The sequence below is a fragment of the Patella vulgata genome, chromosome 7 (genome assembly GCF_932274485.2).
Source record: "Patella vulgata chromosome 7, xgPatVulg1.2, whole genome shotgun sequence".
Lineage (NCBI taxonomy): Eukaryota > Metazoa > Mollusca > Gastropoda > Patellidae > Patella > Patella vulgata.
In genome coordinates this window covers 15,684,755-15,702,136 of record NC_065885.2, presented here as the reverse complement: position 1 = coordinate 15,702,136, position 17,382 = coordinate 15,684,755, and the positions used below count along the sequence as shown (strand labels likewise).

The 17,382-nt window shown below is 36.7% G+C and overlaps 1 protein-coding gene across 1 annotated transcript in view; it reads left to right on the top strand.

Moving 5' to 3' along the window:
• Positions 1-17,107, top strand: part of LOC126826687 (thyrotropin-releasing hormone receptor-like) — a 31,793-nt gene extending 14,686 nt beyond the window's left edge. The window contains exon 2 of the mRNA XM_050555687.2: positions 14,835-17,107. Within this exon, the coding sequence (XP_050411644.1) occupies positions 15,906-16,955 (1,050 nt within the window). The 5' untranslated portion in view covers positions 14,835-15,905 and the 3' untranslated portion in view covers positions 16,956-17,107. The remainder of the gene's footprint in view (positions 1-14,834) is intronic.
• Positions 17,108-17,382: the final 275 nt, after the last annotated feature.

Here is a 17,382-nt window from a genome sequence, read left to right as displayed (position 1 = left end):
GTAAAACGATATATTATTTATAGACATGCCTGTGAGAGTTCCAGGACACCCGGGGGGCGGGGGAGAGAGAGGGGGGGGGGGGTGAATGGTACGCGCATGCGCGTTGTATCATAATGTCTGTCATTGAGTCAACTAGCGTGGCTTAGATTCCCCGGTTGTACGTCACAAGGAGTAGGGTCGCCTGTCCAACCTCGTGGTTTCCTCCCACTGCTAAAAAAAACCCTACGCGCCAGCGAATTATTGAACAGATATGTTAGTCCCGAAATGACCTAGTTTATGTCGAGTGGACGTTAAACCCCATTTCTCTCTCTCCAGGACACCCACACTCATGGTTCCTGGCATTGACAGTCGTTTAAGTACATTTTTCGTTGTCTGAACTGCCACCAAATTCCTTTGATGGAAATGTGTGTAACAAGTTTATCTTTAAAAGATCAAATAGCTCCATGTTTTCTATGATCTTTCCAGATGTGGTTTGTTTGAAATAATACAGTTTATACACTTCCTGATGTAATAACACACATCATTAGTATGCTTTAAGTTGTTTTCCTACATAACAAACACTTCCCGCAAACATAAAAAAAAACCACCATCATGTTATGCAGTGGTGTACAGTGAGTGATAATACAATACAATATTAAAGGCGAAATCCCAGAAGCAGCACTACATTCCACTATAGGTAGATATGTCAGAATACTTTATCCAAATTCTTGTCTTCATATTTTATATGACATTTCGCTAGATTTCTGTCACATGTCGATATGCATGAAATAGCACTGTCAACTTTCTGTCAGTGTAAAACTTTACAACTCAGCGCTTCCTTTTATCTTCATGGTGCTACTATTGTTATTTTCACGAAAAATATTTCTGGCTCCCGAAAAGATATTGTGGTTATCATAATATCCATATTACTCTCCTAATTAAATATCAGATCATTGCCAACAACGTTGTAAAGTGTCTTCTGTATTTAATTTTAAATATCAGTGGAAATGATCAGATACGACCCCAAAGAAACCGCGAAATTCATTGAGAGGACTTATGGACTATTTAGCGGCTGAAAAGATTGTGGGTCTCTTTTCGTAGGTGGTATTTGAGCAGTACCATCTGCGCAATCATAAATGCGATACTGGAAAAACTCTGTGGTCACCCCCCCCCCTCCCACCCCTTACCCTTTGTGTCTCGCTTATAGGGCTTCTTGCAAAGTAAGCGTATTGTCTTACATATTTAGAAATTTAGAATGTCGATAAATCTCAACAACAGTATTTACAAGATAATGGCAAAGAGTCCTTGCATGGAGTTTTATTGGATTACTCGCTGAAACAACGCATATTCACGAAGTAGTAACATTATAAACATAGCTAATGCGGTATAACAATCGTCAAAGACATCCTCAGTGCACATAGTGCTTAAATCCATTCTTTTAAATTGGAAAAGTATCAGATATTGCTCACGTTACACGACGAATTAACCAGATTAAAGCAAATGGAAAATTATATCCAAAGATTACTTGAAATGACAACATCTCTGCTCGAATAAGACAAGCGCAAATCGGTCTTTATGTTCATCACGTAACACTCGCCATTGCCGAATTTTCTTAAAAGGAAGTACTTATTAACTCTCAGCGGGATAGTTAAGATGTGACTGGCTTCTAAAGGAAATGGTCAAGTAACATAACCCAATAACTATGCATGGATTGTTTATCAAAAGTTAATGACAAACTGCGAGATGAATCATTTAAAATGGATAGTGATACCCGTTCAACAGAACAGAAATCTTTTGTAGCAAGTATTAATTCCCGACTTGGTTAGTAAGAGGACTGTTCATCTAATTAGAATAGAACTAATACCATTACCATAGTAAGGATGGGCGTTGTTGTTTACCATAAGTAAATACACTATAAAAGGATGATTCGAACATATAAATGGGAATGGATTCATTGAAATCTTCCTGGCTGCATTAACCCGGCTGCTGCAGAAACGTAGGACGTTAAACCCCATTTTCATTTCACGGAAAATGCAATCTGACAATATTGCAAATGCCTGGAAAATTAAACAGAATCTGTATCAAGCACACCTCATTGATTGTTTAACACCATTTTGTATCATTAACTTATACTATCACTTATTAACGCTTACACCTAGTTCTTCAGATGAGTAATTAATTATAGCTTCGGTTTACTGTAACTACTTAGGGCATTGTCATCATCGCTTTGATCAGTGCTTGTTATATATAATGTCTATATTTATGGCTTCTTTTTACTGTATATAAATATATATAATTAAATATATATATTCCGCAAATAAAACTGATACCAAACCCAGAGAGTGGGATAGTGGAGTAAGGGGAGGCCACGATAGGACGGGCCTGGCACCAAACACTAACCCCAAACGATGACATCTACCAATCCAGAAGCAGACGAGATCATCTACCAAACGATATGTTTTATATTAAATAAAGGGAAGAACTTCCCACTAAACCAAATCCATGGCCTAAGGCCAAATGGTAAGATTGCAAAATCATATTCTAAAAAACAGGAATCAGCTTCGGCTCTCCTATGTCTTGTCTGCGATATCACTTATGTGGAAGCAGACGTTAAACACCAAGAACGAACGACAAACGAACGATTTGCTTGATAAAGACGAGAGTATCCTCGTCGAAACGTCAACGATAAGAGAATACGAAACGTCGTGCTGTATGTGTATAAACCAGTGATTGTTTTCCATATAAACTGTGTTGTGTTTTTTTTAATGTGCTCAATCACTAAATGCCATTCAAGAATTATATACAATGTAGATTTAAATTGACAAATAATACGTGTTTTCAATATCGAAGACTTTGGATGATACTGATACTTTAATTAATGTCTAATTAATAATTTAGATAACATTTAAAGACCTAAAGAAAGACTTGCAATAGCGGATTGAGCTCTTGCATAATGCATGTTTAATTTTGGCTAATATGGAGTGTTCAATAGGTCTGATCGGGCGTGTCATTTCAGGGCATTCCTACTGTTATTTTCATATTTTATTTATAAAGTTTTTGAAAAACAAATTATTGGTAGGACGGTTTAATCGTGTTTCAAAACATTTCGTTTGCGAACGTTGCTAGGTACTGGTTTTAGTTTTGTTTTGGGTGAAATTGTTAACTGTTAAGTTAAAAACTTTGAACGGATGTCAGTATTAACTTTATCGGAAAACTAAAAAAATCCAATTTAATTAAATCTGCTTTTGAAATTAAGTATTGCAGGGCGTTCTGGTAAATGTTAACAATCTTTGCCTCTTCTTACACAATACCGCTAATCTAAAATATGTTACATCTTTATTTCAGTATTTTGCATTAGCAGTAACACTGGAACCAAATATCTCATAGAAACCCCGTGAGGTTAGTCAGACAAACAAGAGATCGAAACCATTAGACCACAGTTTACGTCTGCGATTGCAATCGGGTTGAATTGATGTAAAACTATTGTACATAGTATTTACGGGTTATGTCGGAGTTGAAGTGATATAAAATCATTGTATATTGCATTAAAGGGGTAGGGGGTTGTCTTCCACACATTCAAAAATATGCGTAAAATCCCGAGATTTTGTATACTGTCAGCAATGTTAAACACAAATATTAACGGTCAAATGTTTAAAATGAGTTGATTGAACTGGGCTTAAAATGTATCTCATAATTAAAATATACCAGAGGCGGCTTTTTTTTAAAATTTAATGCTAAATTAGTGTGTTAATAAAATGTTACTCTAATACAAAATATAAAAACAGGAGGTTTTATTTCGGAAGCCAACGAGACGTTATAATAACAAGAAGTGAATATTTTCACTTAATGGACAACATCCAACAATTATATATAATTAAGACCTACCCAATTATATATAAAGACCTACACGAGCCAATTATGAAACACTCAATTTATGGATATATTAAGAAGATATATAAACATAGAAATATTTATAGTAATTTACAATAATTCTATTGTACCTCAAATTAGCAAATAATAATGACGCCATTTCAAAACATTCAAGTCCATTTCCTTGACAACAAATCGCAGCTGTGTAACACCCTAATATTGTCGCCATTTCACAGTATGAAAGTTCATTTCTATAACATATTGCAGCTGCGTGGCACCCTATATTAATTTGTACAGTCACTCACGCTAGTTGTGTCAAAAAAACATATCGAATAAAGAAGTATATACGGCTAAACGGGATGCCTCTGTCGGAAGATAAAGCAGCTTGATATAGTTGATGTTGTTCTGATGAGGTACCCGTTTCAAATAGGATGTTGAGAAAACTAAATTGTTTCGTCCGCGTGATGTGTCACCTTAAAATCAACTAATGGTGTGAAGACATCTAATTACTGCCAGATGATGATGCTCTTGGCAACTGATCCATGCGAAAAAAACAATAATTATAAGACTCGGAATAAATAACAAACAATACAATGAATGGGTGATAACTGGCAAATCGCCAATATTATTTATGTACTTTACAAGAGCTTAAAAGACGTACACCAGACACAATATGTATATTTAATAGGCTTAATTAAGTACTCTCTACATTTGGATAACCGATAAAGTCGACAGTCTGAGCTTAAGAAAACTATGGGTATTAATTTCCGCCCTCTCTCCCACCTAGCAAATAGTTGCATTGTATCATTACCAAATTCGATATAAACCAAACAGATGACTCTATCGATTATCGAGAGCGAGTTCAATAATTATCAACTTAATCAAAATTAAACATTTTTTTTTATTTCGTTTTATCTTCTGTACACTCCATAAGATCTAACATTATGCTCAGAGCAGCTAATGTCGGGTTTGTTATGTACGAGACTTCAGGGGGTTTATAGATAGATCTTGATGTGATTGGATACTATGAGTTTCCAATGAAACGGAAAAGGTACGACATAATAATAAAACTTGGCAGATGTTAAATAGAATTGGGATGGGTAAAATATGAAATGTAAAACGAACGAAACCGAATTAAAAACCATCTAATCTTATATTATATTGAATTGAATACCCCTTGGAATAAGTCTATACGACTTTACTGATGATTACTTTACAGAAACTAATTGATTGAAAAGCTGTTCTTACAGTAACCATATACGGTGCCACAGTAACTAATTCGATAAAATAAAGATTCTGATTTAACATGATATGGCCAGATTTATTCTGCTTGGCGGTCTAAATTAGTTTTGATTTAACCAAGAAATGTATCGGTGAAGACACGACATTAAATCATTAATTTTATAAAGATTCCAACATTTAATTATAAGTCTTAACACTAGAAAATGAGCTTTATTATTATTTTAATTCTCGAAAAATTTTAATAGATTTAAAAGAATGGTTTAAATTTTGCAAGATAGGAACTGCTTTAAAGCTAATTATTTTAGTAGGAAACCCAAATTCATCCATAATTTGTCGTTTAAATTAGAAAAAACACCAAAGTTATTTTACTAAATATATATTGTAGAACATTACAAAATTGAAAAGAATCTATATTAGAAAAATAACATAAGATAAATGGAATGAATGAATGAATGGCATGGGGTTTAGCGTCCTACTTTTCTGCACCAACCGCGCTAATGAAGAGGCTCAAGAATAATGAAGTTCTTCAAATGAAAATATGGAAATATTATAGCAGTTGCTAACAATTAATGCGAGAAGATTCGACCGATCAGATTACAGTACGTTAATCAAAATATGCGCGGATGGCATCGATGTTTCAGTTCAGGCCAAGATAACAAAAGCATATTCCACATATTATAAAAATGTATTCACTAGAATTCACGTTCATTCCGTGGGGCGAAGAACTCGAATTTAGTAAAATCGAAATGAAATATAATGGGGTTTAACAAGCTACTGTTCTGCTCCGAACTGGGCTAATGAAGACGGGCATACGCCATACAGTGTACTATGAGTAACATTTTGCCCGAACAGCGGCACTACGGCCTACTTTTATATCGAATTTCAACTGTCAAGGGATCTTTTACGTGCTCGCCAATGTGTACACGGGACCTCAGTTTTTCGTCCCATCTGAACGACTAGACAACTGTCCTTGTCAGGCGTTCCGTCCTGCATCACTGACAAGAGGGAACCACGCCGGAAAATTTAGATGAACTTTCCCGGCCGATGCAGGTATCGATCTCAAGGCTAGCGAGTCAGCGTCTTACCCACTTAACCACCGTGACCCCCGTTTAGTAAAATCAGCTGGAGAAAGATTGTGGTTAATTTTGTAAAGTAAAAAGCTTGTACAAACTGTAAACGACCTTGATAAGGATTAATATTTCCTTACGAAAAACAAAAGACAAAAATAGAACTGATTGCATGTTTTGAGATGATTGATATCACAGTAAAGGGAAATAGACGCATTTCTTCCCCAGCTCACGACGTCGAGAGAACAAATATCAATTTACACGAACAAACACACTGTAGAGCAGAGCGTGGGACGTGGAAGCGGGAATTAGATGGTGCTTCTGGTTATTCTGCAGCGACGGAGTGGCACCAGTCTAAATTATGTTAACACCGCGGTTAAAATATCCGCCGGATAATAGATATTAAATTCAGTTGGCTATATTAAAATAAATCGTTTTTTGTACATTGTCTTCGCGGTTATACTAAAGATTAAATGTCTCGGGCTCGGACCTGGCGTGGAATATGAAGCAGCTTCCGAATTATCTGGTGCCACGATATGATCCGGAACGTGAAGATCCATTAAGTGCGGTGTTTAGTTTGATTTGAGGTAGATCATAACTACTGCTTACACGAATGTATTCGTATCTAGATGCTGGTCGGACGTATCTACCTGCTTAATTTAATTGTACATTTCCCTTTCTTCTAGACTTTAATATACACGCATTAAACTTATGCGTAGAACGTATTTGTAAAATAATCAGCACATCACTCCTAAAATCCATTCCATATAAATATGCTAACTGTATCTACCCATATCTTATTTAGATACAGTAGTATTGCTATAATGATGATGCTGAAGATGAGAACCATTTTGTATTAATATGTAAATGAAATGAAATGAAATGGGGTTTAACGTCCTACTGTTCTGCTCCTATACTGGGCTAATGAAGACGGGCATACGCCATACAGTGTGCTATCAGGGAAATTTTGCCCGGGCAGCGGCACTATCGCCTACTCTTATATCGAATTCCAACTGCCAAGGGATCTTTTACGTGCATTCCAATGTATACACAATGTATACGGTTTTTCGTCTCATCCGAAGGACTAGACAGCTGTCCTTGCCAGGCCCTCCGTTCTGCACCACTGACAAGGGGAAACCACGTCGGAAAGTATTAATATGTAAATAATATAAACATATACAGTGTATATAAATTGTGTAACTCCTGACCATACATAATGTTAAATATACATTATTTAAGAGCTAAATCTGCCTATTGCAGGTCTTTCTGTAAGCCTGAAATGTTATCGAAAATAATAATTAGACATTAACGTATCCAGACCATCATCAACTCTCGATCTCAAAGCTAGCCTGCGATATTTACTGGATTAGGATCCGAATTGTTGCTCAACTTTCATTCATGGTTTAATTATGAAATGGATAATCGAGACTATGTTATTTTTTATCATGCCGACTTTAGTAATGATGATCGAGACTAGGTCGAAAATTCAATCGGTAAAATCTTGGTTCAGAGTGGATCAGTTTGACTGATGAAATTTTCAGCAAATTGCCTTTACATTATCTAATTTTTATACGCCCACATTTTCATGTGGACGTATATTGTCGTCGCCCCTGTCCGTCCGTATGTCCGTCCGTCCGTCCGTCCGTCCACAATTGTTTGTGGACTCTCTACGGGTCACAATTCTTTTCCGATTTTGACGAAACTTGAAATATAGGCCTATCCCCAAAAGATCTCGGCTGCTTTCGATATTGGCATGTATCGTATCGAAACTTCATGGATTATGGCCCCTGATTGTACGAAAAATCGCGTTTTTAGCTTGTGGACCCTATAGAGGTCACAATTTTGATGAAACTTGACATGCATGTTTATAACCCAAAGATCTGGGTCCCTTTCGATATTTGCGTCCATCGGAACGTAACTTCCTGAATTATGGCCCCTGATTGTCCGAAAAATCGCCTTTTTTAGCTTGTGGTCCCTCTGGAGGTCACAGTTATTATCCTATTTAAAAGAAACGTTTGATTATATCACCGTTACACCGTAAGGAAAAAAAGGTTGAGTTCGAATTTCATGAATATCGGTCCAAAATTGCCGCCGTTTGTACGCGAATAGTGTAAAAATATGGTATATCAAGGTTGTGGACCCTATAGAGGTCACAATTTTTATCTGATTTTTTTGAAACTTTAAATGTAAGTTTATAACCCAAAGATCTCAGTTCCTTTCGATATTCGCGCATATCGGATCGTAACTTCCTGAATTATGGCCCCTGATTGTACGAACAATTGCGTGTTTAGCTTGTGGACCCTATAGAGGTCATAATTTTTATCCTATTTAAAAAAACGTTTTCGTATATCACCGATACACCCTAAGGGTGGCTGAGATCGAATTTCGTGAAAATCGGCCCAAAACTGACCGACAAAATGGCCGTCCCTCGTTCTCAAATAGCGTAAAAATATGGTATATCAAGGTTGTGGACCCTATAGAGGTCACAATTTTTATCCGATTTTGTTGAAACTTGAAATGTAAGTTTAAAAGCCAAAGATCTCGGTTCCTTTCGATATTTGCGCATATCGGATCGTAACTTCCTGAATTATGGCCCCTAATTGGATGAAAAATCACGTTTTTAGCTTGTGGACCCTATAGAGGTCATAATTTTTATCCGATTTAAAAAACCGTTTTAGTATATCACCGTTACACCCTAAGGATGGTTGAGTTCGAATTTCGTGAAAATCAGCCCAAAACTGACAGACAAAATGGCCGCCTCTCGTACTCAAATAGCGCAAAAATATGATATATCAAGGTTGTGGGCTCTCTAGAGGTGACAATTTTCTTCCGATTTTGGTGAAACTTGAAATGTAAGTTTATAACCCAAAGATCTCGGTTCGCACATATCGGATTGTAACTTCCTGAATTATGGCCCCTGATTGTACGAAAATCGCTTTTTATTTAGCTTGTTCTCTATCCATCTCTTGCAAAATGTGGGCGTATCCTTCCTGGGAGCCGCTGGTTAACTATTATAATGAGAACTGTCAGCTCTTTATCTAACCTCCCATAATGTATCTTTAAGGAATTGACAAATCTAGGAAAGTATCTATCAATAGCTTTTGAATCGAGAAACAAATTACTCTGAAATCTAACAATAGAAATTGACATCTTACAATATTTATAAAAAATGCAATGTCTACTCTCCAATAAACTACAACCTTTTTAAGATTTATATCATAAATAATTTCTCATTTGTTTTGTATATTGTACTGTATTGTATCTGATGGGAAGTTTGGCTAAGGAAAGCAGAACTGTTTTCCTACAGTCCTTTAATCCCGACTCAACATGTTTTACCTCCACCTAATTAATTTTATGTTAATCATATTATTAATTTCCACGATCTGGTTTCTAATTTGCCTATCTATCTGATGTAACTACGGTTATTACTGTCTATAGTAGACTTATTTAAGGATAAATCCGTCACCAGTCATAGTCATTATCTGTTACCAATACCAAAGATATATTAGTGAATGGCATAGCTATCAATTAGAGGTGGATGAAAGCAAATTGATTACACCAGATTTACAAACCGCTTGTCAATTTGGTATTAAAGACGTCTCGAGCTGGTAATAAAAAACATAACCTTAAGCCATATCGATAGTTAACTCAACTTACAGATTTCATATGACAATATAGTCTCAATAATTAGTCTGATGTTGTAATACTGATACCCTGGGTTTTTTTTGTAACGTTTAAAGTAGTGATGGCAAACTCCACAGGGTATGCCTTAATACAAGTATGCCAATCAAACGCTAAAATGTGAAGGAATGCACTTTATAAGTTTCAACTGAAAGTATATTTTGTTTATTAAAAAGATATTGTATTCACAGGATACCGAAACAATCTTACACGGCCTATACAAGTCGAATTTACAATACAAATATGATATACAGAAAAAAAACCCAACACACGTGTTAGTTAACAGCAGGACCAAGAAAGTATAAAACCGCTCAGAAATAATCTCGAAAACTAATATTAAGAATCTCTTGCACTTACGTTACCTTTATAAACGCGTTTATCCTGTTCATTTCTAAACCTGATCTATTTCGACAAATATATAGAGTGCGCTAAGAACAGAAAAAGCCAAAGGTTTCCTAAATATATTCATAGGATATCTTAGATGATTGCATATGTCTCATATACCCACTGCAACACCAGTTAAAAAAGAAATGGTGTTATGTAACAGTTTGTATGTTTAGATTGTCGTTTATTAATGGTGAATGGGAATTTACGTTATATTAGCGTTTAAAAGGCCAAAGTCCCGTTTTTGTTACAATTCTGGAGTTAATTTCAACGTTAATGAACACTAACACCTAAAATCTAACCATTATATTTTTTAAATAATCGTCGGTTGATTTTGCATTAATTGCGCATTTGATAAATTGTTACGAATTCAGATATAACCAGCGGTTGCCAGGCAAGATACACCCATATTTTGCAAGAGATGGATAGAGAACAAGCGATTTTTCGTGCAATCAGGGGCCATGATTGAGATATTTAGGATATAAACATAAATTGCCAGTTTCATCAAAATCGGATAAAAATTGTGGCTTCTAGAGGGTCCACAACCTTGGCATTAATACTTTTACACTATTGGCATACACGCAGCGGCCATTTTGTCTGGCAGATTCGGTCAGAATTTTACAAAATTCGAACTCAACCTTCATTGATGTGTAACAGTGATAACGTTTTTTAAAATTGAATACAAATTGTGACTTCTATCGGGTTCACAAGTCACAAATGTGATTTTTCGAACAATCAGTAGCTATAATCCAGTATGTTACGTTCGGATATGCACGATTATCAAAATGAACCAACATCGTTGTGATATAAACATAAATTAAAGATTCATGAAAATCGGATCTAAATTGTGGCCTCTAAAGGGTACACAACCTTGATATACCATATTTACACTATTTGCGTACAAGAGGCGGCCATTTTGTCCGGTAGTGTTGGTCCGATTTTCACGAAATTCGAACTCAACCGGCAGTAGGATGTAACGGTGATATATTCAAACGATTTTTTAAATAGGAAAAAATTGTGAACTCTAGTGGGACCACAATCTAAAAACGCGATTTATCGTAAAATCAAGGGCCATAATTCAGGAAGTTACGATCCGATATGCGCGAATATTGAAAGAAACCTTTAGGGGGTCCGCATCTTTGATATTCCATATTTTTATACTATTTGTGTACTAGGGCCGGCCATTTTGTCCGGCAGTTTTGGTCCGATTTTCACGAAATGCGAACTCAATCATTACGATGTGACAGTGATATATTCAAGAGCTTTTTTTTTTAAATCGGATTATAATTGTGACCTCTGGAGGGATCACAAGCTAAAAACGCGATTTTTTGTACAATCAGGGGCCATAATTCAGGAAGTTACGATCTGATATGCGCGAATATCGACAGGATCCAAGATTTTTGGGCTATAAACTTGCATTTCAGGTTTCATCAAAATCAGATGAAAATTGGGACCCCTAGAATGTCCACAAGCTAAAAACGTTTTTTTTCGAACAATCAGGGGCCATAATCCATAAAGTTATGGTCCGATACATGCCAATATCGACCGGAACCGAGAGTGTCCACAAACAAATTGTGGACGGACAGGGGCGACGGCATAATACGTCCACATGAAAATGCGGGCGTATAAAAATGTTGGGTGCTCATCTTACCTATAACGGTACAATATACCTTGAATGGCGTCTTTAAATATCGACTTGTAATGATTAATTCCAGCTCTTGGGTTTTCAGCGTTTTGATCGGTAAACAGACATCTAATCTGAAATAGCAATCGATTAGTCTCGGTAAATTTTGAAGAGATTACATCTAGGCAGTGGTATGCAAAAGGTTTGGCGACGCCCTTAACGAGAAATGTGAGAAAGGAAGGCATTTTAAATATGTCAAAACCGACGAAATAAACTTTGTATTCAAATTAACTTAATTTGTATGTCAGTCTTTGATTAGATGTCTGAGACAATCGACCATCTGGAGCTCTACTCTGTATGCCGCAGTATCTATGTTTAAAACAAGAATTGAAATATTTTGTTTTAATTTTATTATTTGTTTGGTAAACTTAATAAACTAGTGTATTTTCCATTTTTAGACGTTCCGTTTGTTTGCTTTGGGAATTAAAGCTGAACCCAGATTAAAAAAACTACAGAAATAATTAAATAAAAAAAAGTTAACGCCCTAAATAATCACCATATGTGTTCTCAATTTGTAGAATAAACATGGCGATTGCCCACGATGTACTTATATTTTAAAACTATTTCTGTAGTTTTATAATTGGAGTTCAGCTTTTAAAAGAAATGATTTCAATGATTGTATTGATTTTTTTTTGTAACTTAATTCATAAACAAATGATTTCAAATAATGATAGCTTATCCAAGTGTTCTCAGGGGTGATGTAAAATTGACGGACAATATATATCTATTGTTTTTATGGTCGACAATATTTTCACGGGGGGGGGGGGGGGGAAGTTACGGGCCTGTTGGTGTAATTGCACTAGTTCCAGTTTTGGAACATACCATGGATTATATCTCAACATAAACTTTATCTTTCGATGTTCGATTCCTGGCATATGCGTGACAAGAAGCATAGGCGTACGAGCCAGGGGGGCAGGGGCAGCTGCCCCCCTAACTTTCGGGCAATCTGACTTTTCGGGCAGACAGACGGGTAAAGTGATAAAAAAAAAAATTATTTGATCTACATGGCAAAAAAAAGTGCCCGAAAACTAATAAAACACTAATTTTACGTGCTGGAATAGCTGGAAAACGCGTTTGCGGCCGTCAAATATTCCAAAATTTTCATGGGCTCCGCTTCTTCACCTCTCGAAGAAGACCAGCGTCGCTGTCAGTAAACCCGAAATTTTTTCGGGCATTTCGGGTTCTGCGCCCCGAAATTGTCATCAAGCGCTAATAAAACACTGATTTTACTTTTCTTTTAATTGAAATCCACGAATTTGTACTGAGATGACTATGGATTAAAACACTTTGTCTGGAGCCACTTTTTTCGGGTATCGATTATTATTTGTGAATGCAGCTGCAACAGTCTGATTGGATGGGTGGAATTCAGAGGGGGTTTTCGGTTACAAAACCATTGGACACTTTTGGAGTTGCTTACATGGGCTAGAATAGCAGAAAACGCATTTGTGGTGGTTAAATTTTCAGGCCCCCATATCCCGCGACAATTGATTGGTTGATTGGAATTTGGGTCAGCCAGGTAGGCTACATTGAACCAAATTGAATTTGCTGTATTCAGTCTGGAATAGCAGGAAATCGCGTTTGCGACAGTCAAATTTTCTCCCAACAGTCGCGTCTTCGTGGACTGTAAACGATTGATTGGAATTCGAGTCAGCCACCTTAATAAGGCTATATTAGACCACTTTGAAGTTGCTTTGTTCACGGGCTGAAATAGCAGGAAAAGGGGGGTGGGGTAGCCGCTGTCTGTAAACGCAAAATTTTTTTTCGGGCATTTCGGGTTCTGCCCCCCCCCCTAACTGTCATCGAGCTCGTACGCCTATGACAAGAAGTGTTTTTTTTCTATTTCTAAAGACTCGTTCGCGCAAGAGAATTATTGAACTTGTCTGTTCCGAAATTAGTGTCGAGTCCTAGTATGGACGTAGACAGATTGTCAACTCCCAAAATAAATATCACACAAGTTCAGTTTACTGTTAAAACACATGGACTATAATAGCACTCACTAAGTGACTGACTAAATATTGAACTTGTGACTGACTAAATATATGGAACTTGTCTGTTCCGAAATTAGTGTCGAGTCCTAGTATGGACGTAGACAGATTGTCAACTCCCAAAATAAATATCACACAAGTTCAGTTTACTGTTAAAACACATGGACTATAATAGCACTCACTAAGTGACTGACTATATATATATATAGGGGATATTAGAATGCAAATACCTATGCAGGTTGCGATATGACAAATAGTCATGGACATTTGACATGCTTTGAGAATATGTTCACAGATGAAGAACTTACCGCCCCAACAGAACCACTTAGCTGCACATGCGACACGCAACAGCGCCACACACGTGGGAGGGGTTCATTGTCAAATTTGACACTTCAAGGAAGGGTTGATGAAAACTGCTGCGTGCTGGTTTATCTATCCATGTTTGCTTCCTATCGGTTCTTGCATAAGATTTACTGTTTAGCGTTTCTTTTCTTTAATGTGTTACGTTAATATGTAACTGATATATCGAGAATAATCAATAATGGTATTAACATTGGAGCCACGGTGGCCCGGTTTGTAAGGCGCTGGCCCATTAACCCGGGGATCCGGGTTTCAATCCCGATGTTTGCTAAAAAGTTCCACGGGATTTTCCAGTTGTTCAGGACGAAGGGTCTGGAAAGGAACACACTCTAGTCGTTCGGATGGGGCAAAAAACAGAGGTCCCGTGTACGCCATGACGTGCACGTAAAAGAGCCGTTGATAGTTGCAATTCAATTGTAGTCTGGACAAAATTTGCTTTATAGCACACTGCATGTCATACACATGATCATATGCTCGTGTTTGTTATAGCCTGACAGGTGCAGAAAGTAAGAAGTTAATATCCCATGGCATCCATTCAAAGTATGAACATTAATCAGACAGTCTTGTTATTGTATATTGCAGATTCCAGATGTGCCATATTTAATATTCACGAATAATGAAGGCTCCGGTCGCTACAGACATCGATTTATTTGAAGAGGAACATTGATACATTGAGTAGTTTATCAAGGAACAAGTTTGTAGCCTTCATCTCATCTCACTTATAAATAGAAACTTATAATAAATAAAAGAGTGTAAGCAATTACATTAACAACATCCTAATCTCTGTGAGTGCTAGTTAATCTTTCGGCGTGACAATTGCAACACTTTCCAGTTGTCACATCAGTTCAGTCCTGGTTCAAAGTTTTCATAAAGAGGATTAATCGTGTGGTGCCAGCAAGCCTAACCTCCAGTTTCTCATTCAGTCGAACATACAATCAGTCAGGGTGGTAGTCCAGAATGTAAAGGTCATAACAATAAGACGATCCAGAAAGATTAATATATTTCACTCTTTTTTAATTAGAAGAGCATTACTATTAATCACCAGATGTATTAATGTCACGAAAGCAAAGTTTTCCAGTAATACAATAGAACCGTGGAAACCGCAGCCAATGTACGTCAGATACTAACATTATATGATTCTATGAATAACTTCAGCTTATTTTTGTATCTTAGATCTCCAGTTCTGGTGCCCTTAGATTCAGGGACTACAGACAGGAATAAAATCCCACAGGTGCATGTTTAAAACAGTATACAAGTTTATGGATCACGTGGTGAATGAATATCTTAACTTCTAAGTCTTTAAGTTCATTAATAATATCAATCCAGCATAGCTCAATCCGGTTATACAATGTATTTTTGGACTTTGTGATGCAAGGTGATTGACGCAAATACAATCATTTTCTTCTGACGTCAGAAGACAGTGTGGAATTAAAAAAGGCATTAACTGAGCGGACATTGTGAATTTTCTATTCGATTATAGATTGTTTAACGGACAGCTGTGACATCAAACATAAGTAATATATTTACAATTAAAACTACTGATGAAAGTCATCCGATAGAGACAACAGCGCGTAAAAACATTTTTGTCATTCCATTGTATAGTTTGAACACCGACCGAGAACAACCAACGTTTGAAAGTTGCAGCGAACCACCATGTCATACGGGGATAGCTATGACTATTCTGCACTGGATTATCCTTATAATGTCTCCGATTACTACCTGGTCTCTACTAATGGAACCGACCATCTTTACGGCTTGGCACATGTTGTCAACTTATACCTCATACCCATCATCGCAAATCTAGGAATTGTGGGCAATTTGTGTGCTTTCCTTGTCTTTCTATTTTCGCCATTTCGCTATTTTCCATGCAGCATGTATCTCGCTGCTTTAGTCATATCAGATACTGGTTTCTTAGCAGCCTTGCTTCTCAGTTGGATGATCAGCTTGAAACCGGAAATTACGCAAACTCCTGGATGCTGCCATATTATGGTTTACGTGACATACGTCTGCAGCTTTCTGTCAGCTTGGTACGTCGTCCTCATGATGTTAGAGCGGTATATAGTGGTTTGTTATCCGTTGCGGGCACCGAGAATATGGACTAAACTGAAAGCACGAATCGCCTTGTGTTCTATAACTTTCATCGCCATTGTTATGTACTTACATAGCTTCGTAACTACTGGTTCCATAGAAACGCCATATGGTCATATTTGTACTTCTTTACCATCGCATTTGCGCTTCGTCGCCATTTTTACTTACGTAGATTCCGTCATAACTTTTGTTGTGCCTTTTATAGCCATTTTGTTTTTTAATCTACGCATCATCTACACCATCCATAACTTTAGACGGAAACATCATCTGATCCAATCAACATATAATTCCAATCGCCATCAAGTTATTGGCGTTTTGTCTCAAGCTCAAATCCGGTCTACGAAGATGATAGTTCTAGTGTCTAGTGTATTTCTATTGCTCTACTTACCGAGCTACGCCATGCGTATTTATATTCTTATTAAAATACTCGTGCAGGATGACCAACCTTTCAGTGATGTTTATCATAGGCCAACTCACATTGCGCAACTGACCTGTCAATTTTTGTACTACATTAACTTTGCCATAGATTTTCTAGTGTACAGTCTCTCAAGCAGAAATTTCAGACGAAATGTTACACGATTGGTGCGAAATGTGTTTAAAAGGCAAAGTATGTGAAATCTATTCGGACTTTGGGATTGGTCTAGATTAAGACCCAGTAACATAAAAACAGAGTTTGATTGACGTTTTATACAGCTAAATTATATGCATAGAGAGTGCTGGAATGTTATTCAAAATAGTACTGCCTAAGCCATTTTATAAGACAGAAGGTATATATATATTATCCATACATGTGGAACAATATTCAGAATAATGAATGCCACTCTCCAAGTCACGTTAACTTGATTAGGTTCGTGTTTCTGAAACTTTGTAAGGTAATAGGGTATTGTATTAAAAGTAATAGTTAATAAAAACTTTGTTCTTGAATTTCGTACCAAAAATTATTATCCCATTTAGGTCACCTACCAATGGCAAATCGTGGTGTTCTGTCATTAAAATGTTTTGAAATGGGACTTGCATCCGTAATATTCTTAATGTTGCTGAT